Source organism: Diplotaxodon limnothrissa, linkage group LG11, assembly GCF_057381915.1.
Source record: "Diplotaxodon limnothrissa isolate DT_005_m linkage group LG11, D_limnothrissa_male_GT1.1, whole genome shotgun sequence".
NCBI lineage: Eukaryota > Metazoa > Chordata > Actinopteri > Cichliformes > Cichlidae > Diplotaxodon > Diplotaxodon limnothrissa.
Window position 1 is genome coordinate 37,773,474 of NC_140606.1, and position 23,278 is coordinate 37,796,751.

The 23,278-nt window shown below is 40.0% G+C and overlaps 2 protein-coding genes across 2 annotated transcripts; both read left to right on the forward strand.

The window, feature by feature from the left end:
- The first annotated feature begins 296 nt into the window (after positions 1 to 296).
- On the forward strand, positions 297 to 5,460 carry tektl1 (tektin like 1). The gene is made up of 8 exons (XM_085365978.1): positions 297 to 626; positions 1,934 to 2,218; positions 2,485 to 2,589; positions 3,411 to 3,561; positions 3,895 to 4,061; positions 4,146 to 4,241; positions 4,314 to 4,427; positions 5,235 to 5,460. Exons 1-8 carry the CDS (start codon positions 297 to 299, stop codon positions 5,430 to 5,432), a joined length of 1,446 nt encoding a protein of 481 aa, XP_085222104.1. The 3' UTR covers positions 5,433 to 5,460.
- A 6,549-nt stretch (positions 5,461 to 12,009) lies between these two features.
- On the forward strand, positions 12,010 to 21,700 carry zp3d.2 (zona pellucida glycoprotein 3d tandem duplicate 2). Its single transcript, XM_085365979.1, has 8 exons — positions 12,010 to 12,570; positions 18,914 to 19,029; positions 19,143 to 19,246; positions 20,153 to 20,327; positions 20,412 to 20,517; positions 21,007 to 21,095; positions 21,180 to 21,253; positions 21,363 to 21,700. Exons 1-8 carry the CDS (start codon positions 12,010 to 12,012, stop codon positions 21,698 to 21,700), a joined length of 1,563 nt encoding a protein of 520 aa, XP_085222105.1.
- The last annotated feature ends 1,578 nt before the right edge of the window (positions 21,701 to 23,278 follow it).

The window sequence follows — 23,278 nt, forward strand, 5'->3', positions numbered from 1 at the left end:
GCAGAAATCTCACATCTCTTATAGTTTTGTCTTGTTTTTAAGTAAACTATCAGTCCTCGCCTTCCTTTAAAGAACCAGATACGAAGTAGAGAGGAGCACTGATGCGCCACAGCTGTGTTTCAGTCATTTAAGAGTTTCTGTGAAAGTTGAAGGGGGAGATCACACTGAGTGCTGCGTGTCCTCTGTTCCATTTTCTCTCCAATCACCAAACGGCTTGGAGTTTCTAGTTACTTTAGTTGCTGTTGCTATGGAGATGACACAAAGTTTTCACCCTGGATACTTGGTAGCAGTCACAGATGAGGCCAGTTCATAGCATAGTGATGCAGGTTCAGTCGGTTCCCCTCGGCTCTGTTACCATCGGACCGCAGTCCTGGCGCGAGGGTACGGTCCGCTCCATTCGGCGTGCTGAGCGCCTGGTCCGGCAGACTCGAGCCGGGCAGCCCGCTGCGTGCAGCCAGCCCCGGAGCGGCAGCAGCAGCGCCGCTGCAGGAGTAAGCCTAAAGCGCTCAGACGGCACAGCGGAAGTCACAGCCAGAGATAAGATAAGAGCGGAGGCGTGCAGACCGAGGAGTCGTGACTGCGTCTGCAACAAGAAGATATCAAGACCCCAAAGTGCAGGAGCCATGGTGAGACAAACGATCCACAGTGTGCCAGGGTGGTGTGAAAGCCTGAAGTTATAGATTTTAAAAGTAAATATATGTAAACTATTCTAAACTAGCGTTCACAGTTACAGGAATCCATATGAAAACTGCACAAGAGTTTAAACTTCATTTCATATTGAATAATAATGAATAACTGTTTTGCTCTGTAATTAAGTCAAGGCAGCTTTATTTGTAGAGCAAATTTAAAAGACATCAAGTATCGGCCAGAGTGCTGAACAGAGGGACGTGGAATAAAAAAAAAAGAGGAATTAAGATAAAGGAGGTAAAGAAGATCCAAAAAATCCATATATATACACATAAGCAGACTCTTATATACACTTGTCTATACAAGTATATATGTACACATACATGCATATACGTATAGACACACACAGGTATGCACGTGGACATAAATACATGTATACATATACACATGCATACAACATCCAATGTGATAACAGACCAGAATAACTAAGATAGAATAAAAGACTTAATCAGTCTTTTTAATTATGTCATAACCCAGCACGAGCAACTGTTTTAGCATCTAAATATACTAAAAGTACCTAAATTAAAATTACTCATAATGCATTAACACACTGGAGGTGATTTTAATTACTTATACCCCTGAATAGCTTTATTTAATACAGCATTATACATATTCATAGATTTAAAATCTGCAAAGCAAAAATAATGGTGTGGTGCACACAGATGTGGAGTATTTTCTTCCTGGATTCAAGCATCTAAAAAACAGAATCACAGAGAAATACTTAAACAAAGTCTATTAAAACTGAATCAGCAAAGTATTTAAGTAAATCTACTAAACTGCTGCTACTACTACATTCCACTGCTCACCCTATCCATGCCCTCATCCTGTGGTGTTGGGCATTGTGAGCTCAACAGTACTCCAGTCCAGTGGCATGCAGACGTTAAATTTATGGGGTATGAGCCTGAAAAGGTTGGAATCTCAGCTCGTAGAGAGCCAGGATGAGATGTTTTAGGAGATAAACAGACTGAAACATTCTTTACAGAACACTGCAGAGCAATGAAAAGCCCACGGAGGAAAGTACAGCTTTATAAATCAGCAATATTTTACACTTGTTGGTAGAGGCAGAGCTAAATTCATTTAAGACTCTCATCTCTGAGACATTTTAAGACTTAAAACACCTTTATTTTCGAACTCTTTCTATATTAAAAGCCTTCACTTGTTTTTATTTAGATTTTCATCTTCTGCATCTTTTAAAGTTGACTGATGTTTTTGAGTATTGGACTCAGACATTGAGCTTTTTTTAAAGTTCCCTGGTGGCTCTCAGAGGACACCTGTGGCCCCGTTCCCACCTTCCAGCCTGCGTGAGCAGTGTGCCGGAGCCAGTGTTGCTGTAGTTGCTGACTACATGCGCAGAGTTCGGGAGGTGGAGGTCCAGCTGCGCAGGCAGGCTGGCAGAGTGACCGAGGAAGGTGTCAAGCTGGAGAGAGAGCGAGGACATCTGGAGAGGATGCTGCGCAGTCTTAGGACCAATCTGACCATCAACCAGAAGAGCTCGGAGGGGAGAACCAGGAGGCCATCCACCACTGAGACGGCAAGCTTACACAACACTTAAAATGCTGAAATTCTTCTGTCTACTTTGGTGTTAAAGATGCTCAACCGTGGTGAAGTATTTTCTGCCCGGCACCTCAGGATCATTTTCAGGATTTCAAGTGCAAAAACTTGCCTGCTTGCCTCACACACATACAGCATTAAATCTTTATTACCTCCAGTGTCACTGAGAGTTAATCCAGCACCAAGGATTATTTGATGAAGTTCAGAGCTGTAGACTGAGGCCCTGACAGGTCTGCCCGTTTGCAGGAGAGAGATGGTGCTGATTACTTGCTGCTGTGGGAGAGGAGAGAGCTGGCTGAGCTGAAACAGGATCTGGAGGGAACACTGAAAACCACACTGAGCCAGCTTCAGGTGATTTACAGTCCTCTGTCTTCATCGCTTGACTTGTTTTCCCTCTACTCTACTCAGTTGTCCAGTCTTGTTGGTTAGAACTACAGGCCAGAGGAAACATATGTAAATTCACTTTTGAGGTGAACTGTTCCTTTAAGTTAAAGCTCAGGCATTTCAGGGGATGAGTAACAGGAAGTAACAGCCATGTAGCATATATCTTTGAGGTTGCTAAACTTAACATCTTTATGTTTACTGGGTTACTGAAACTCTGCTGCGTATCCAGGCTGTTGATGCCTCGACCAGCTGAATGAAGAATTGAAAGATTGCCTGCATGGGTTTCTTTAGGCTGCTGCAGCTTTTCCCCACAGCAGAACTGCTTGTTGACTCTGAATAGGCTGTATGTGTGAATGTGAGCTTGAATGAAGGTCTTTCTGTGTTGGCCCTGTGATAGATGGGGACATGTTCAGGGTCTAGTCCACCATTTGCCTTATGAGCTGGGATGCTGGGATAAGCTAAAGGCCCGAATGCCCCTGAACTGGATGGGCTGTTTGTTGTCAAGCAAGCGCACTGAACAGAGAGTATAACTGGTGCTGTTAGCCTGAGTCAAGAATAATGTACATAGACAGAAAGATACATGTAGCCACTGTGAAATAACCGATTGGTTTGTGGTTTGCATTTTCAGTCGAAAAAACCCCCCCACTTGAAAATCTCACATATTTTATGTTATGAAACTTTTTATTGTTATTTTTTACCACATTTTTCTGTCTGCAAAGTAACCTGTACCTATATATTTGTCTGCCAGCTGCTGTCCTAATGCATTATTTCCTGCCTTCTTCTTTAAGGCCCTGGGTGAGAGCAGCAGACAGCTGCTGGACTGTGCCAGTGAGAGGGCTCGAGTACTGGAACTGCTCCCTCTCAGTGGCTCTGCTGGAGGACATGACTCTGCACCTCAGACCTTTATCAAAACAGACCCCATCAGCCCCTTTACTCCAGGTACACTCAGGACAAGGAGAAGCTCTCGTTAAGAAATTATATAAGAAATAAGAGCAAATTTTGCCCAAATATCAATGAAACAAGTGAGAAAAAGAACAGCACAGTTCTTACACCACACATAAATTATATATTTTCAAAACAAGATCCTAAAAACAGAGAAGTATAAACTCCAGATCTTTAATTAAACAAATTAGTTGCTTTGCGTGTGGTCACTAATCTACACAGCCAGTGTCCCTGCTCACACTCAGAGAAAGAGCAGATCATCTTAAAACAGATCTCCTGTGTCCTCAGGATTAAAATTGACAGATAGGATATCTCCTGCTTCTCTTGCAGAGTGTAAAAAGGCTTTAGAGTCGTCCTCCCTGAGGGTCAACCAGTCGCAGCTACTGAGAGAAACCATCAGACGGACGCTAACCAGCGCCATCAGCAGGCAGAAAGCTGCTCATTGCGCTGTCAACGACGGCCTGGTGAAAAAAATTGCAGAGACAGTCACTCTGCAGGTAAAAAGATCCTGAATTAATGCAGAAGTGCATTTTTGTATTAAAGTAATAACACATACTTAACTATCATTCTGTCTTCTGTAGCAAAATCTGGCGCTGACGTCTGCAGCCACCCGGCAGGCCATGTTTCGTAAGCAGAGGGAGATCAACTGCATTCGTCACAGCCACGGCAGAGCACAGGTCAGAGAGCGTGTGGAGCGTGTTTATTTGAGATTTCATGAAAACGTTTGGCTCACGCTGTCCTGCTCACAGGGTCCAGAGTACAGCGGCGATCTTCTGTCCAGAGAGAAGCTCAACAGGCCTCTGGTGAAGGTTTATCAGAGACACCCGGGGACACAGTTACCTGAAGCTGCTCAGCTCATTCAGGTGCGTCCGACACACATTCGGCTGCCACATTCATTATCATACTTCCTGAAGTGTGTTTTGGCCTTTACCTCGTCCTGATGTCAGGTATCTGAGTCTCTGACTGCTGAGGTTACATGTGTGTGTTTGCACTGTGATGCTAAGCTGGGAGTGTACTCTAAGCCAGCTGGACCTTTTGTGCTGAAACGACTAAGCTAACAGACTCTGCTGCAGGTGTGTCAACATGGACGGTGCCTTTCACATGCAAACTGAACCAGTGATAAATTGAACATAATTAATCTGCAGCTTTAATATTTCCAATCATGTTTTCTTTTTTATATTCTGGTAACATTTAATAACTTTGCTGATTACTGATGGATAAATATTTAATACACATTTGTACAAAGAAAAAAAATCCAAATACAGGGTGAGCTGAATGCTCTGGGGTGATGTTAGTTTGCACTTGAACTCAGCAGAAACTAATCTGCATGTTTGTCTGCAGAAACTGAAGCTGAGACTTGTTTCTAAATTCTGCCTCATGCATTTTATGGTTTGCAAAAATAAATTGTGACCTCAAAGCAGAACGATAGGCGTGAAGCACAGTCTCACTCTTCAGCTCAGTCTTTAAAATTATGCTTAATAATGCTTTGCATGTCAGATACGACTAAAAATAAACACAAACTGAACATTTACCAGGATTCGTATCATTATGGAGTACAGTGGCTGGTGTTCACTTGTATTAAAAAAGCAAAGTGGTTTATCACTCTAACCTCTCATTTTTCCTCAGACAAACAAAATCATTTTGAAATGTGTTTCCTGTGTGTCTCTCAGAGCGGTGCAGCGCTCAGACGATGTCTTAAGTCCTCTGAGGGTGAGCTGGGGAAGCTGGAGCACACATGTCTGCAGCTGCTGGATGACCTGCAGGGCAAGAGAGCTGCAGCTCAGGTGGACGCAGCTGTGGTCCGCATGAGGCGTCAGCAGGTCGACAAGCGAGCCATGCCCGCCTTCCTCCAGCAAGGGGCGCTGTGATGCTAATTTAGTTAATGAGGGGAACTATTTACAGGTTAAAGAACATTAGAACAGCTTGAAAATGCACTTTAAGGTAAAATGTTCATGCACAGTCTTGTTTCTTTGGCTTATTTATGTTTTTCCTAAGCTGTTTAGTTTTAGTTGAACTGTATTACATAATCATAGATATTTAATACACAAGTGATCTGCAAATTTCAGAAAAAACACATTTTATTCACAAACCAAAACATTACATGTTTCAACTTAGAAAATATACAATTTTGGAAATATTAGCTCATTTTGAATTTGATGTGGCAACACGTCTCAAAAAAGTTGGGACAGATTGTGTGGCAGTGTCCTGTGGCCCCTCTTCTTTTATATCCAGTCCCTAAATGTCCAGGGTCTGGGGAGAGCAGCTGCTGGACCAGTTATATTTCTTGTTTCATGATGCTTCAAAGGTTTTATGTTGATGAAAAGTCTGGAATGCAAGCAGGCCTCTCCAGCACTGAGTTCTGATAATAAGTCAGATTGTCCCTCTCGTCCTCAGTCCGGAGGACACAGTGTCCATGTTTTCCAGTAAGAATTTCAGATTTCAGTTTGTCCACAGAACAATTTTCCACTTTGCCTTTTAACGAGCTTTTTCCCCAGAGAAGTTCTTTGCATGGTTGTGCGTTACCCTGCTTTTGGGGATGGCGCAGAGAGCTGTGTTCAAAGACTGTGATTTCTGGAAATGTTGCTGAGTCCATGCAGTTGTTTCCATGACTGAATCATGTTGGTTTTTAATGCAGGGCTGCCTGAGGGTCCAACGATCACAGGCATACAGTTTAGAGTTTTGACTTGATCATCATTTGCATATCACCATCATGCAGATGATGAGATAGTTTTTTACACCAAGAAGTATTATTATAACTTTTCATGTTAATCTCAGACTCTTCTGTTGGTACAGCCCATCCAAAAATCCTGTTCTCCAGATTTAAATTCTAGTGTGTCTGAGCTGTCTGATCTGAGGATGGATATTCTAACCAAACTCTGAGCTGATAGCCTCATACTGCATCATCTTGTTAAATACGACAACTTCTGGCTCCAAAAAAATGAGCACTGTTTGATTCAATTCAATTCAATTCAATTTTATTTATATAGCGCCAAATCACAACAAAAGTCGCCTCAAGGTGCTTTATATTGTACAGTAGATACAGAGAAAAGCCCAACAATCATATGACCCCCTATGAGCAAGCACTTTGGTGACAGTGGGAAGTAAAAACTCCCTTTTAACAGGAAGAAACCTCCGGCAGAACCATGCTCAGGGAGGGGCGGGGCCATCTGCTGTGATTGGTTGGGGTGGGAGAAGCAAAACACCATCTTTGACACTTAAAATACAAAATCAAAGACCATGGGGTATGTCTGTTTGTTGTTTGCACCAACAGGCATCTGGAGCTATCATCAAGTGGACACTCAAAGAACTGCAGCATTTAGGAATCGCATGCTAAATACTGCAGGCTGTTATTCTGCAGTCTGGCCTGATAGAATAGAATAGCCTTTATTGTCATTGTACATGTGCAATGAAATTGTGATGTACAGTAGGAGAGATGAAATAAAAAAGAGAGCTTTGTTTGAGCTGCCTTCTCTCACTGGAGAGTTTTCCTAGAAGAGTTGAAGTTTAACGCCTGTGCTGTTAGGATGAAATCTTCAGCAGCTCCACAGAATTCAGCTCTGGGTTTGAAACCAGTATAATTCTGTGGGTTTCTCTCAAGACAGCGTATCACTCCACAGACACTTTCATTCTGATCTAATTAGGCTATCTGTTATTGAAATAACAATAATAACAACAATGGAAAGAATGACTTTTTGTATGCCTGAAAAACAGAAATAGGAAAAAGTATCCAGAGATGGAGTAATTCGATTATCTTATCTAACCGCAGAATAATCATATACTGCAGATTATCTCAATGCAAACACTATGAACAAATCTTACTGTGAAAAAACATGAAATCACCCTGTGTTCAGTTTGAAACTGTGGGACTGTTCATTGCTTCTAATCACTTTTCTCGTCATGGGACTGCAGGTCACTTGACATCCCTCCCACCAAACTCAACGTCTTTCATTAGGAGATGAGATGTGATTTAATAAACCTGCCCTGCTTCACCTCAGTACAGACACATGTCACATCATTCTTTAGAAAAAAAAACCTCAAGAAAGCTTAATACTTTCCACTTTTTCCACATTTTAAGCTACACAGATGTGGATTTTCTTCATAAAGCCCCGTTGATTATCTTAAGTCTGAATGGACCTTTTCTAAGCAGCCATGGCTTCGAACAGAAGTCTAACAGTCTAATTTAATCATAAGGAGTGGGGTGGGAGATTCTCCCAGAGTTGATTAAGGGAATATTAAGAGAAACCAGTAAGAGATTTACCTTCAGATCTCTGTGGCTGCTCCGTCTGCGTGAAGCTAGTTTGTAAAACTTTAGCTTTAAATTAAAAGAACAAACAAAAAACAACTTGATTTCTTGAATTCAAGATGAAAACAGCGGATTCATTCTAGAAAATATTCTGAAAGAAACGCCTTTAAGAGCTGAAGCGTCGACCGGCAGGAGGATTTTCTCCTGGTGAGACAGAAACATCAGTGATGTCGAAGCTGCTTGGCTCTCTGCTTCTCCTGTGTTTACTTCCAGCTGTGGGTAAGTCAGCAAAGACGGTGTGTGCATGCTTCTGCTCGTGTGTTTAAAGGCACAATCCATGCAGCTATAGCGGACAGAAAACTCCAAGGTTAACATTAATATAAAAAACCTTATTTTCTTGCATAATTAAGATCTATTATTTTCCCCTCATTGTTTGATGTATGAAATTTTTGGAAAATAACTATTTAAGTAGCTTTAATGTGAGATGAAGAAAGATGTAACTGGGAAACTGGAACCATTACACCTTATAAAACTGCCTAAATAAAATTATTTTAAAATACAGAAATATTTTTGTTTAGTAATGAATATGTTTGATCTTTGTATTACTTGTACATATAAAAAACCTCTTTGTGTCACATGATGCCGTTCCATAAGAAATATCCAAGTGCATTAGCAATCAGAGGTAGTTAACATAGAAGAGTTTAAATAGCTGAGGCTAACAGACAGTGCACAAGAGAGTGCACGCAGGGTGGAGTGGGTGGAGGTGAGACAGAAGGATACATGTGAGAGTAAAAGGGAAGGTTTATAAGACGGTAGTGAGACCTGCTGTGACGTATGGTTTGGAGACTGTGGCACTGATAAAACGACACGAGGCAGGATTTCACTGAGAGTGACCGGACAGGATTAGAAGCTAATATATCAGAAGAGGCGAGCCTGAGTTTGTTTGGACATGCGCAGAGAAGGGATGGTGAATATGTTTTAGAAAGGATGTTTAACACCAGGCAGGAGGAAGAGGAAGACCTCAGAGAAGATGCGTGATGTAGTGGAGGAGGACCTGCAGATGGTGACCTCTAAAGGAAGCAGCTGAAAGAAGAAGTGGTTAACATTCGTGTTAGTGGTAAAGAGAAAGCAGTGTGTTTCATCATATTAGGGCTGCAACAAATAAATATTCTAATCTTGGTGATTAATCATTTTGAGGTACATTTTAAAAGGCAGTTTAAAAGACATCCGTTTTTACCATCCTTGTATTTTGTGATTATTATGATTCAGTTGACTTTTTTTACTGTGGCTCACATGCAAAACTCACATCTGTACTTCAGTTCCCCTCTTCTGTTACACCTGTGTGTTCCCCACCATCTCCCCTCTGGACTGCATCAGATTCCCCCTGAAGTGTCCACCTGGGCAGCTCTGCCTGTCCAGCCGAGCCGTGGGTGAGAAAGGTGAGTTCAACTCGAGTCACTGAAAGTCAAATTTAAATGAATCAAAACTGAGAAAAAGAAGCGAGAAAGGTCAGCGCCCGGCTCGGGGAGGAGTGTGTCAGTGTGATTTGCTTCTTTCTTTCAGGGGACTTCCGTGTGGTTTTGTACGAGAAGAGCTGCGTCCTGCCCTCCCTGTGCGGAATCACGGGTGAAAAATACGCGCTGGGACTCAACTTCACCTTCACCAATGAATGCTGCAACACTCACTTGTGTAATGGCGCTGCTACATCTGCTGCCCCCTACTGGATTGGGACATTATTCACACTTCTAACTCTGTACTCCGTTTGGTGAATAGTCAATGATATAAAGCAGTTTGGCAGAGATAGAGTTCCTATTTCCGCCCTCTAACGGACAAAAGCTGTACTAAACTTTTTTTAAACACTATATTTATTTATTTTTACTCTAACAGTAAATCGGTAACAATAAGGCAAGCGCACCAGTGTAGTTCAAGTTCAAGTTCAAATTTTATTCGCCACATGCAGTGGCAGGTTGCCCTGCAGTGGAATGAACCCGCCCCCGACCTTACACACACTACACAGACATCACATGGGGATACAAGTCAGAGAACGGTTGCATTACAGAAAAACCACTGAAATGTCCACTACAATGGGAAAGTACAAGAGGAAAAAAAGAGACCTCTACTCATGCTGGGCTCCTATAGGAGGACAGCATGAGAACAGGAAACAAAAAAAACTCCTCTGCACAGAAAGCACAGAAATGTCCACAGTACAACATTATAGAGCACGTGACCAGCAACAGGGATGGGTAGGGGATAAGGAGTAATCCCAGGCAACACAGCAGCCATCCTGTAATATCCAAATTCACACAGACACACATGAAAAAGTACAACGTTTAAAACAAACAATGTCCTGGTAAATTTTCTGTTGGATCCAAAAATCTCACAAAATTAAAAAAAACGTTTTGTCGTTCAGTATATGCAGGTCTTGAAGGTTTGAGTCCATTTATAATATTTTGTCTTCATTAATTTTTGCTCATTTTTATGATATGTCTGTGTTTCTGGATACAAACCAATCCCAGTGAATCACAGTGAAACAGGCTTTCTTTAGCCTCTGCACATTTAGTTCATATGCATATTTATATCGTAACAATTTACCTGCATTAACCAGTTACAGTGTATTAATCTGAGGCATGAATTCACCTGCGGATATTTTCATTTTAAAATCTTTGTTCTGTGCATTTATTTCATGACCTGAAGTTTCTGACGAGCAGGATGGAAACATTCTAAAATACTGATATGACTGCCTTTTAGTGGTGTGCAGATTCTTCCGATACCAGTAATTTATATTCTAGAATCGATTCTCATATTAAAATATCGATATTTTAGTACTTTGGGGTAAATTTGTAGTTTTTCATTAACAGGAACACAGTGGAAAGAAACTATATCATTCTGATCGTCTAAATTGGAAGGAACTACTTCCTCTTACGCCTTTCACAGTCATATGCGAAATATAAATGTATAAATGTGTGGCAGCCCCTGGCGTGGGCACTCACAACAATGGCTGAGCGTGAACGGAGTCATGTGTGGACGTATTTTACCTCCACAAACGGCCGAGACGTGGTTTGCGATACATGTGGCAAGACAGTGAGGTGCTGTGTCAACACCACTAACCTGTCAAACACCTCAGAGTAAATCATATCACAGAATATGACGAGCGTATGTTGAGGCGAACTGAAGAGGAGGAGAGGGACAGGTGCTGCTAGGGGAGACAGATGAATTTCGCGGAGTCCTTTAGTGCTGCAGGCAGGCAACGTGTTCAAATAGTGCAAAACTTCAGTTTTGTTTTTAATTTCTACATGATAATTCTACATTATTAAGCAATATGAACAAGTAGTCTGATGTCCTGTAATCATTATGAAATTATATTATTACGACTACATAATACAATTATATATTGTATTATGAAATACAATGAAACATTAAGTTTTTGTAGAGAGTATTGGTATCGGATCAGTATCGTCGATACGACTCGGAAAGGAAATCAGTATCGGTATCGCACATCACTACTGCCTTTCTTTAACAGTCCTTTGTATATATCAGCAGGTGTTTTGGAGGTCCATTGAGTTAAATGTGTTGGTTTTACAAAGCATGCAACCTGTAGAAGTGTAAAGGTTTTTTATTCAGATTGAATCGATTCCTGTTATTGAAACAGTCAGGATAAGAACATCTGTCACCAGATGGTGAATCTTTTCACTCCTTTTAGAACACAAACAGTGACGAGTCACAGCCTGGCACCAAAATGTAGGCATAGACTAAACATCCAGGGTACCAATTGTTCCTGTTCCTCTGTATCATAGACATTAAATTGGTGGCATTTTGCATTGAAAATATATGTTTCATGATGAGATGCTGATCCCATGACCAGATGCTCAATAACAAAAATCATGCTGTTTTCTGCCCTGAAAACTGAATATATTTGTCTTCTTCTGTACTTCTGAAAGACAAAAAAAAATGCTGGAAAAATAAAGCAAATGTAAAAGCACAAAATGTCAACGCAACCTTCTGTACTAACAGAGCCTGTAACTGGGAAATCTTTCATAGTATGAGAGATTGCGCGTTTTAATTAACTATGAAAAAGCAGCTGATTCTGGGGGAGGTCAGGTGATCCTCCTGGAAAACATCAAAACGTTGTTTTTACTTCAAACAGCCGGTGAGTGGCGCCCTTTGCTGTCCATCTGCGCCAGGTGTTGTTAATTTACCTCCACATGAGGAGAGCATCATCAGCCGTGACAGCCAACCTTCCGCCCTTTCGGACACTTTGTTGTATGTCACTGGGATTTCCGGGCATGCTTTACCTACCTTTCCTTCTCTTGCTGCCCGTGTTTGCGTCCACTGAAGCGGGGACAGCGGCCCCTCGGCCTTCGGAGCAGACAGCGCAGGTGATGAGAAAAGTTCCCCGGAGAGAAACGCCGACTCTCCTTTCGCCGCCGTACCTCCACCTCCCGGTGTTTCTGGACTCTCAAGTGCCGCTGGTGGATAAGGAGTACTTCTCTCCGCTCAGGGGCACGGGAGTGGAGCCTCTGCCCGAGCGCGTCCGGGACATCCTGCTCCCTATTCCGCCCAAATCCACTCCGCCCAGCGTCTCGGATGTTTCCGTGAAGACTACGTGTAAGCGGACAAAGATGCAAGTCCAGGTGGAGAGGAGCCTTCTGGGAACGGGTGAAGCCCGGTCTCAGCTCAAGCTGGGCACGTGCACAGCCAGCAAATCCACGAGGGATTACTTTTATTTTGAGTATGGCCTCGGTATGTGTGGAACCAAGCGCACGGTAAGTCTCAGGCAAGAAAGGACCCCAGAGAATTAAAAACGGAATTATACTGATTTTCTGTTCTTGTCCGAGATGATTAACCAGTTAAAAAAGACCGCTTTGTTTTGCGTCTTTAGTGGGTTACAGTGGACACAGAACTGTTACACCAATGACGACATCTAAAACGGTGAACATGTCAGTTATATGCCAGGCTTTGCTCCAGTAGGTTAAACTGGGCCTGGTACTACTTATTTCTTGGACTCACTAGAGTAGCTTTGCTTGATTTGTTTAATTTTACCGATTACCGGGCCTACAGCCCCAAGTTCACCCTCTGTCTGGAGCAAGATGCCTCACCTCACTTTAAAAAAAGCTTGCTTCTGATTGGTTCCCCCTGGCAAATGTAGGCTTGATCAGGAGGCGATTGGTTTTCTGTGCTCACTGCCAGAGGAACTAACTTTATGACGTCACACCGAGCCAAGAGTCGGGGGAAAACTGTTAAACTGGACCTTTGGCTCACAGGGGTTACTGTTACACACACACACACACACACACACACACACACACACACACACACACACACACACACACACACACAGAAAATATGAAAAAGAAAAATTATAGATGAGCTGTAAATATGTCCATCTTTGGAGTTGCATACAGAAGCATCCATTATACTATTTCAACAATATCTGACTTTTTCTTGGCACAGCACAGGCAGGGTAAAATTATTTTTTTAGTTCAGAGCAGGAATTTTGTGCCGCTGTTTAAGCGTATTCATCTTTAATAAGATCACAAAATGGGGAAAAAATACTGGAAGAGATTGTTGTTTTCTTTTTTTACAAGAACCATGCAGAACAGAATCTGCCAAAAGTCCAACTTAAACAAATGACTTATTAATCAATAAATCTGCCTTTAAATAAAACACAAAATGCTAAATATGTAGCGCAAAACAAGTCACAATGAATGCAAATTTATTAACAGAACATAAGGACACATATTTACTGAGAGCTGGAGGACAAGTCTTTGCCCCCCTGTTCCTAGCTTCAATGACCGGTCTGTATATGCACTTATTTCTGTCACACAAATTAATCAAAGTATTGCACTATTCATCTGATTGCATAGAGAAATCTTCTGTGCTGGAAAGATGTGGACATATTTATATATTTATACCCTCGTTTGTCCACTAAGGGGCTCTGTAGTAGGACACCACAGTCAGATAAACCTTTTTGAGTGTTTGGAGTTTTGGTCAGGTGACACAAAACACCCGATGATGTCAGCATTACTGTAAGATTTCATATTCCTATTGAACAAATAAGAAAACAATAGATATATTTCAATAAAAGTAGTTTAAATGTATGTTTCCATAACATTTTCATGTACTGCAGTAATTGTGTGGATGCTTTAAGCATCCACACTATTGAGTTCCTGTTTCTCTTTATTCTTTATACTTTATTCTAGTTGCTTCCGTACACTTTTCGCCGTTTAACTACTTCCACAATTTTTGTGCTATTTTCACCGTTCAAACTTTAAACTATTCAGCTATTTTTGCTAATTCCTGCTACGATTTTTGCTATTTTTAACTATTATACTTTTTAAAATATTAAGCTTTTTTCCTTTAATTTGTCCCATTGAAATGAATGGGAAACTTCTGCAATTCTGCTAAATTTTGCCTGTTTTTGAAACTTAACTACTTCCTCATATTTTCACCTAGAACAACCATTCAAATTTTAAAATGTTCACAAATTATTTGGCTATTCAGGTATGATTCAGCTTTTTCAAATCTTTTACTGTTTTACTTTTATGCCTCTTAAAGTTTTGAGTTGCAAAATTGTGATTTTTCACAAAATACATGTGTTGTTATGGTTGCTATGCTCTTGGCTTCCAGTGTGCCACTGAAGGTTTTGCAATTTTCACTTCATGTCCGAACAACTTCCTGCTACTTGCTCAATTTTCACTCAACTTCCACAAATTATACATCAAAACGTAGGTATTTTTGCTGGCTTTCAGAAAATGTCACCATCATTGTTGTGGGATTTATAGAATTTTTGCAAATCTCCTCAGACTAACACAAGGTCAGAAAACTCTCCATATAAAGTGAATGGAGAGCTTGTTCAAAATCACCGCTGGATTTCTGTAATGAGAGGCATATTCGAATCGTCATATCTCCTTAACGAAGCAAAGTTAAGACATGAGGCTTGTCCCCGAATATCTTCAGACACCCCTGACGCTCACAATTCAAGAATTTCTTTCTCACCTATTACCGTTCTGAAATGAGTTGGACTTGTTTGAGGGTAGGAAATTCGTCCTTCGCTCAGATTTCTTCAGATTTCAAACTGTGGAAATGAACCACTTTTTTCTCTCATCATAACTTTTTGTTGGATTTCCACAGAGACCTGAAAATTTCCATGATTGTTCACCAAAGCCTGCTGTCTCTTACGGTGAAAGAATGATATCGATACTCCAAATAGATTTCGAGTTAGAAAGCGTTGTTTGAGGGCAAGTCAAGGCAGTTTTTGCTTCGCTCTACTCAGTTATGGTGCATTACAAGTCAAATATCTTTAATAATTCATATTTTAATGATAAATTGTAAACACTGGAAGATTCCCCCATCTCTTCTGAACAAAACGGTGTAAGAATGACCGCTCTAGCCCCTACGGTTTGGAAATTATGGTCATTTGTTTGAGGGGAGTCCTCACTATGAGAAATAGGCTGCAATAATCCTGTGCCTCTCTGTGCTGCGTGTGTAAAAAGAGGCACATGTTTTGGCGGGAAAAAGTACACAGGCTCTCTGATTGGTGGATTCAAATTCAGCAGCTCCCAGGCTGACCTAGAAACTTACTTCTCTCTCCCTGTGCATTTTTTTGCTGATTTTTTCATTTAACAAGTATATTTGAGGGACCCTCAGCATGTTCAGCATTTTTTCAGCTGTCCATTTTGCTTTTCCAATTTTTCTGTTTAACTTATTACTATTGTGCTAAATAATACTATTTCTGCTATTTTATAAGATTTGTGCCTAATATAGTATTTCTGCTAAATTACAATATTTCTGCTTTTTATACTATTTGTGCTAAAACATAGTATTTCTACTAAATGTAGTATTTATGCTTAATCATACTATTTCTGCTTTTTATGGGATTTGTGCCTAATATAGTATTTCTGCTTTTTATAGGATTTTTGCTCAAACATAGTATTTCTACTAAATGTAGTGTTTATGCTTAATCATCCTATTTCTGCTTTTTATAGGATTTGTGCTTAATATAGTATTTCTGCTAAATTATAGTATTTCTGCTTTTTATAGTATTTGTGCTAAAACATAGTATTTCTACTAAATGTAGTATTTATGCTTAATCATAGTATTTCTATATATTTCTGCCAGGTCCCCAGGCAGCCAATCCTCTGTGAGGACTGAGAAATTCAAATTTTCAAATCAGGGCCTGCACGGCTTCCCAGCCAATCATATATGTGTCCTGAGGCATTCAAATTTGCATATTGGGGCCTTCATGGCTTCTAAGCCAGCCAATCATATCTGAGGGCTGAGGAATTCAAATCCACAAATCAGGAACTGCACAGCTTCCCAGCCAGCCAATCATGTATGTGGGCTCCAGGTATTCAAATTTGCATATTGGGGAATTCGTGGTTTCTAAGTCAACAAGTCATCCATGTCATATATCTCTAAAAATTCATATTTTAATGATAAATTGTCAACACTTGAAGATTCCCCCATCTCTTCTGAACAAAACGGTGTAAGAATGACCGCTCTAGCCCCTATGGTTAGGAAATTATGGTCATTTGTTTGAGGGGAATCCTCACTATGTGAAATAAACTGAAAGAAGCAGGTCTATGTCTCTGTGCTGCGTGTGTAAAAAGAGGCACCTGTTTTGGCGGGAAAACGTAAACAGCCTCTCTGATTGGTGGATTCAAATTCAGCAGCTCCCAGGCTGACCTAGAAACTTAGTCCTCTCTCCCTGTGTGTGTGTGTGTGTGTGTGTGTGTGTGTTTAGTGGGAGAGAGAGGATCCTGCCCTTATTTGACAGCATGTCATTGTAGGATTTAAATTGAACATAGTTAGACTGGTTGACTGGATTAGAGCCTGTGTTTGTGTGTCCCTCTGTGCATTTGTGTTTCAATAAGTTATTACTATTCTGCTAAATCATAGTATTTCTGGTACTTTTCGGTACTTGTGCTAAATACAGTATTTCTGCTAAATCATACTATTTCTGCTTTTCATAGGATTTATGCCTAATATAGTATTTCTGCTAAATTATAGTATTTCTGCTTTTTATAGGATTTGTGCCTAACATAGTATTTCTGCTAAATTATAGTATTTCTGCTTTTTATACTATTTGTTATAAATTATAGTATTTCTGCTTTTTATAGGATTTGTGCTTAATATAGTATTTCTGCTAAATTATAGTTTTTCTTCTTTTTATAATATTTGTGCTAAAACATAGTATTTCTACTAAATGTAGTATTTATGCTTAATAATAGTATTTCTATATATTTCTGCCAGGTCCCCAGGCAGCCAATCCTCTGTGAGGACTGAGACATTCAAATTTTCAAATCAGGGCCTGCACAGTTTCCCAGCCAATCAAATAAGTGTCCTGAGGCATTCAAATTTGCATATTGGGGCCTTCGTGGCTTCTAAGCCAGCCAATCATATCTGAGGGCTGAGGAATTCAAATCCACAAATCAGGGCCTGCACGGCTTCCCAGCCAGCCAATCACATATGTGGTCTCAGGCATTCAAATTTGCATATTGGGGAATTCGTGGCTTCTAAGTCAACAAGTCATCCATGTCATATATCTCTAAAAATTCATATTTTAATATTAAATTGTCAACACTTGAAGATTCCCCCATCTCTTCTGAACAAAACGGTGTAAGAATGACCGTTCTAGCCCCTACGGTTAGGAAATTACGGTCATTTGTTTGAGGGGAGTCGTCACTATGAGAAATAGACTGCAAAAATCCTGTGTCTCTCTGTGCTGCTGCACCTGTTTTGGTGGGGAAAAGTGCACAACCTCTCTGATTGGTGGATTCAAATTCACCAGCTCCCAGGCTGACCTAGAAACTTACTTCTCTCTCCCTGTGTGTGTGTGTGTGTGTGTGTGTGTGTGTGTGTGTGTGTGTGTGTGTGTGTGTGTGTGACAGAGAGAGAGAGAGAGAGAGAGAAAGGCTTTTAATGGGATGATCTCATTCTAAGATTTAAATTCAATATATTTAGACTGGTTGACTGAATTGGATCTTGTGTGTGGGTCTCTCTGTGCATGTGTGTTTCCTCATGTGTACATATTTGTGATTGTGTGGCTGTAATAAATTTTTTTGCAGATTTTTGTCATTTAACAAGTATATTTGAGGGACCCTCAGCATGTTCAGCATTTTTTCAGCTGTCCATTTTGCTTTTCCAATTTTTCTGTTTAACTTATTACTATTGTGCTAAATCATACTATTTCTGCTATTTTATAAGATTTGTGCTTAATATACTATTTCTGCTTTTATAGGATTTGTGCTTAATATAGTATTTCTGCTAAATGTAGTATTTATGCTTAATCATACTATTTCTGCTTTTCATAGTATTTGTGCTTAATATAGTATTTCTGCTAAATTTAGTATTTCTGATTAATTATAGTTTTTCTACTAAATCATAGTACAGTATTTCTGCTTTTTATGGGATTTGTGCTTAATATAGTATTTCTGCTAAATTATAGTATTTCTGCCAAATTATAATATTTGTGCTAAAACATAGTCTCAATTTAAAATTACAATATTCATAGTTCATCACAGTGTCTCTGGTAAATCACAATATTTCTGCTCTGTTGTACTATTTTTCTAAATCATAGTGTTTCTGTAATGTTTAAGTATTTTTGGCTAAATATATTCTTTCTGTTATCTTATACTATTTCTCCTAAATTCTTGTATTTTTGAGAAGTTATCATGTTTCTGGTAAGTTACAATATTTCTGCTAAATTCTGCTATGCTATTGTATTTCTGCCAAGTATTATGTTTCCTCTAAGATATTGCAGTTCTGCTAAGTTATTCCATTTTAGCAAACTTCCTTTGCTTCTGCAAAGTTTTTACAATTTCTGCAACTTTTCAGCTTTTTCAGCTAGTTTTTGCATACAGCTTCAGCTTTAAGCATCCACACTGCATTTTCGCAGGAAATGCAAATTTTTCTAGTTTATATTTGAATTTTAGTTTTTTGACTAAATCTTCAGTCATAAGATTAGGATTACATGTTGAGTAAGATTATGTCTACACCTGCTGTGATTCACTGTTGGCATTCAGCTCACTGCTGAGCCATAAAAGCCTGTCTCATAACTGTAGACAAAGTTTTATTTAAATGTTAATATAAAAATTCTGGTTGCAGATCATTGATAACCAGGTTGTCTATTCAAACACACTTCGTTACGACCCACCGAGACTCAAAGGACCAATCAGGCGAGTGGTGCCCTTCAACCTACCTGTGTCATGTTATTTTAACAGGTGAGCTTAAAAGATTAAATTGAGGACAGACAGAAACTTATTCATAACACACAAACTGTTTATTAATGCTGTTTTTCCATTTTTTTTTTTTTTTAATGCTAACAACCTTTTAGGTACCAATACACCTACAAAATTGGCTACATACCAAAGGTGCCCATACGCAGGCTCTTCAAACGAGTAAAGAACGGAGCTAAATTCAGTCTGACGCCACGAAACGGTAAACCTACAGAAATGTGTGCAGTTATTAAACCTCGGTGGATTTCTGAGGTTCTTGGTGGTCTTTGTTTATCAAATTAAATTAATTTTTGATAAACATTTTTCAATATCATTCAGAAGCAAGACCTTGATGTTAATGTGACAAATGCAAAGCTTGCAACTCTGTGCAGGTGCTAGAAACAGATTAATGTCAAAATCACTCGTGTGGTTTTGCTGAGTCACTGGTTCTTTAAGCACAGTATCCTAGTACACTCCTCCACACTAATCATGAGTCTTTGGATCCAGGAGGACATTTATATCTGGAATAATGATGTATTTTATTTAGATTACCAAACATTTAATTATTTCAATTTGATATGTGTTTATGAAGATCACAAGTTAAATGTCCAGTTTTGTTGTATTTCATAAAGATAAAAAATCCTCCCTATAGTGATTGAATCCAGATCTGAATAGAAACATTAATTTCTTAAGTTGGTGCCACATTTCATCCAGATGTGTTCATAACTATTTGAGTCATGCTGCTAACAAACAAACTGCTTGGTGGCGCCATGGTGACGTCACCCTCATAAATATGTTGATGCTTTATGAGCTAAGATATCCAGGGAACACAAGGTTTTAATCATGTAGCAAGCTGACTTCAGAGATTCATTCTTTGCTACTAATATTTTGTTTTTGGCACCAACTTTACTCCTAACTGACACGTCAAGGATTTTGCAGATTGTCTGGAAAATACTTTGTCCAGTAGATATTCCGTCGATATTCAGGTGAATTTTTGCAGTTTGAGCACTTTGCAAAGCTGCTTTCACACAACTGCTATCAAAATGATTTGTTTTTAAAGTGTGAGTGAGCTTTGCAGCTGCTTTTCCTGTCGCTTTACTGCTAATTTACTGTCCTATTTTCCTTTTAGCGAAATGGGAAAGGCTGTCCCCATCAGATCAGTACGTGCTCGGAAAGCCCATGTACTTTCAGGCCGAGGCCCTGCCCATGTCCCACGATGAGAGACTATACATCCACTCGTGTTATGCCACTCCAGAGAAGTCCCACACATTCACGCTTAGATTCCCTGTTGTGAGAAACTTTGGGTAATGAATGTCACACGTTAAAAAAGCTGAAGCATTATTAAAAAAAATCATGCCATGGTCAGCTGTTTTCTCTTTCTGATAAAGATGTATGGTTGAAAGCAAAGGCGGGCGCTCCAGGTTCATCCCGTACAGAAACGATGCTGTGAGGTTCTCTGTGGATGCGTTCCTGTTCAAGGGAATGATGGGCCAGGTCAGCCGAAGTGTCACCAGACTAATGTGCTTCATATGTTCTTGTACTTTATTTTATCCCAAGTTCTTTGCCGTAAATCAGTGATGGCTTGCATGTGTACTGAGAAGTAAGTAGATCTCGACATGTGCCTTTACCCGCTTGATTTAAAAATTTGAGTAAAGCAGAAGTCTTATATTTAAAACAAGCAAAGAGCTTCTTTATGCAGGCGCATTGTTATAATTACTCCACATCTTTCGCTGTTAATTATTTGCTTCATGCAAATTAATTGTTTGCTAAGCCTGTGCATGTGTAACTGTAAAAATTCAGTGGTTTTGGATGGCTGACCCCTTTTTAAATTAAATTGGGTTAGATTTGGCCCCCATATTAAAAAAACAAAACAAAACAAAAAAAAAAACATTTTTGGGAATATCTGGGAGTCAGTGTGGTTTGACTGAATAAAGCGATTTAAAAGCTAATAGAGTAAACTTGCTTTTTCTGTATCTGCTGCAGCAGCTGTACATGCACTGCATCATGTCTGTGAGCAGTTCGGTGCCTACACCCACAGCCAAGTCCTGCAACTACGACACAAAGGCCAGAAGGTTAGATTTCCCCTGAAGCTCTTCTTAAAAACGCTGTGATATGATGATATTGAAAGCGTCTGTTGTCTTTGCTGCTTTGTGCAGATGGGCTGAGCTGTATGGATCAGACACAGTGTGCAGCTGCTGTGACTCCAACTGTAGCTCTGCTGCATCCAATGGTGAATCATCACTTAAACTTTTCTTTGTTTAAAAAAAAAAAAAAAAAAAATTGTTTGCTTTCTGCTGGAATTAAATGATTGAATATTAAAACATTTTCAACTTTTCCAGAGACTCAAATAATCAGCAGTCGGCCGTGGACCATAGAACCTAAAGCGAAAGCCATCGGCTCCCTGAAGAGGAACACGATCTCCACCAAAACAACAGCGGCACCGGAGTCAGTCATGACTGAGTGGAGGTGGACGTCACAGCCGGTGGTGACAGCAGCGCTTCCGATGGATAAGGTGGAGAAAACGGTGAAGGATTTGGAGTGGCCGTTTGGAGGTGGTGGAGTGATGTGGACTGAGGAGGAAGGTGAGGAAAAGCAGGGGAAGGGCTCTGCTTCTGTGGAGGAGGTGATCGCAGAACCCCGCCGGATATTTGAAGAAATATTTGATTTTGACAAATAAAGCTGGAGTTTGATCAGCGACGAGCTTCCTCCGGGTCTCTAATTTCAAACCAAATTAATTCCACTTATATTTTTGCAAAAATGTTTTCTGTGGTAAACAAGTTTGAGAAAGTTGTTGTTGATACTGAGCAAATTGATTACCTTTATTTGATTTGCATCACTAAATCTATAAACAATGACATAAAGATTATTGGAAATTCAATCTCATACTTACTGAGCGATGGGTGAGAAAGTGGACACCCCCATAGGTTGTATAGAAAATAAACTTCATTGTGAAGCTCCAGGTCTGCCATCTTGTCGTTTGTGAGGACCAGATGTGAGAACCAGATGTGTAGGTCAAAGCATGTCAGTGTGAATTTAATGTGTGCAGTGACTCAGTTTAGACATTTCTGTATTATCAATAATTATTTGGACTTCAATCACAGAGAGAAAGAAATGCAGGACTCACACTGGATCATCTCTCCAACAGTAAGAGAAGATATGAATGCAACTAATTTCAATTCAATGAGCATTTTGTCATCATTTCTATTTCTGTAAAAATTCAGGCGCTGGTAGTGAAGTGTTATTTTTCACCATGTTGTCGTGCATAAGACGGCACGGCGAGAACTTGTGGGGCAGAGTGGTGCAGTGGTCAGCGCTGTCGCCTCGCATCAAGAAGATTGTTGGTTTGAATCGAGCAGCCAGCTGCGCCCTTCTGTGTTTGCATGTTCTTCTTGTGTCTACATGGTTCTTCATGGTCATGCAGAGATCCTCCCACGGTACAAAAACAAGCAAAGGCATAGCCATCCTAAATTGAAGGTGTGATTGAATGACCACCCGTCTTGTGTGTGCCCCACTTCTCTCACCCTGTGACAGTTGGGATGGGCCCCTCTTACAGGGTGATAGAGTGGGTGGATGAATGGATGTTATAGTTTTCCCCGAGTCTTGTATACAGTTGGTCTTCTGTTTAGATCCCGAGGAGTTTAAAGCACTTCTACACTGACTGAACATCTCAGACCCAAAGGCTACATCCATCTTTTGTAAATGGCAAATCTGCATCCAGCTTCTTGTTAGCTTGTTTATTATGAATTAAAAGATTTGCTGTGCTATAATTTAATATAGGACCATCTAAGGTGTCTTGTGCTGCTGTAAGGCGTGTGGGATCTTTGAGGATGTCCTGGGGTCTCTGATGACAGATGGTTTGGGTTTTGTGGGCTGCAGTATGGGACCTTCTTTGGTCAACTTTCCTCCGAGTGGATTGGGTGGTTGTTGTTGTTGTTGTTGCTGTTTTTGTTTAACTGTAAACATAAAATCAGATCTCTTTTCCTCATACAGGCGTTATTTATTAGCTTTACATCAAGCATTTGTTTTATTGCTACATGTTAATTCTGTACAATTTCCCTTTTACAAAAAGTCAGGGATAACTGTTTTGACCTGTGAAGTGAAAAGAACAGTTGCAGATCTGTTATGCTACTATGACGTCTGTCTTTACAACAGTCAATATCAAACAAAGTATTTTACAGATGTGTGAAAAAATTCATAACTGAATAACCATTAATATAGTATATTATGAGTTTATTTATAAAACTCCTGGAAGCAT

What these genes read in the sequence shown, in the direction of transcription:
- zp3d.2 (XM_085365979.1), top strand. Translation starts at nt 12,010, where the DNA reads ATGAGGAGAGCATCATCAGCCGTGACAGCCAACCTTCCGCCCTTTCGG. An exon ending in CCTGTTGTGAGAAACTTTGG is followed by an intron (nt 20,328 to 20,411) that starts GTAATGAATGTC and finishes TTTCTGATAAAG; the next exon opens with ATGTATGGTTGAAAGCAAAG. An exon ending in TACGACACAAAGGCCAGAAG is followed by an intron (nt 21,096 to 21,179) that starts GTTAGATTTCCC and finishes TGCTTTGTGCAG; the next exon opens with ATGGGCTGAGCTGTATGGAT.
- tektl1 (XM_085365978.1), top strand. Translation starts at nt 297, where the DNA reads ATGAGGCCAGTTCATAGCATAGTGATGCAGGTTCAGTCGGTTCCCCTC. An exon ending in ACAGCCACGGCAGAGCACAG is followed by an intron (nt 4,242 to 4,313) that starts GTCAGAGAGCGT and finishes TCCTGCTCACAG; the next exon opens with GGTCCAGAGTACAGCGGCGA. An exon ending in AAGCTGCTCAGCTCATTCAG is followed by an intron (nt 4,428 to 5,234) that starts GTGCGTCCGACA and finishes TGTGTCTCTCAG; the next exon opens with AGCGGTGCAGCGCTCAGACG.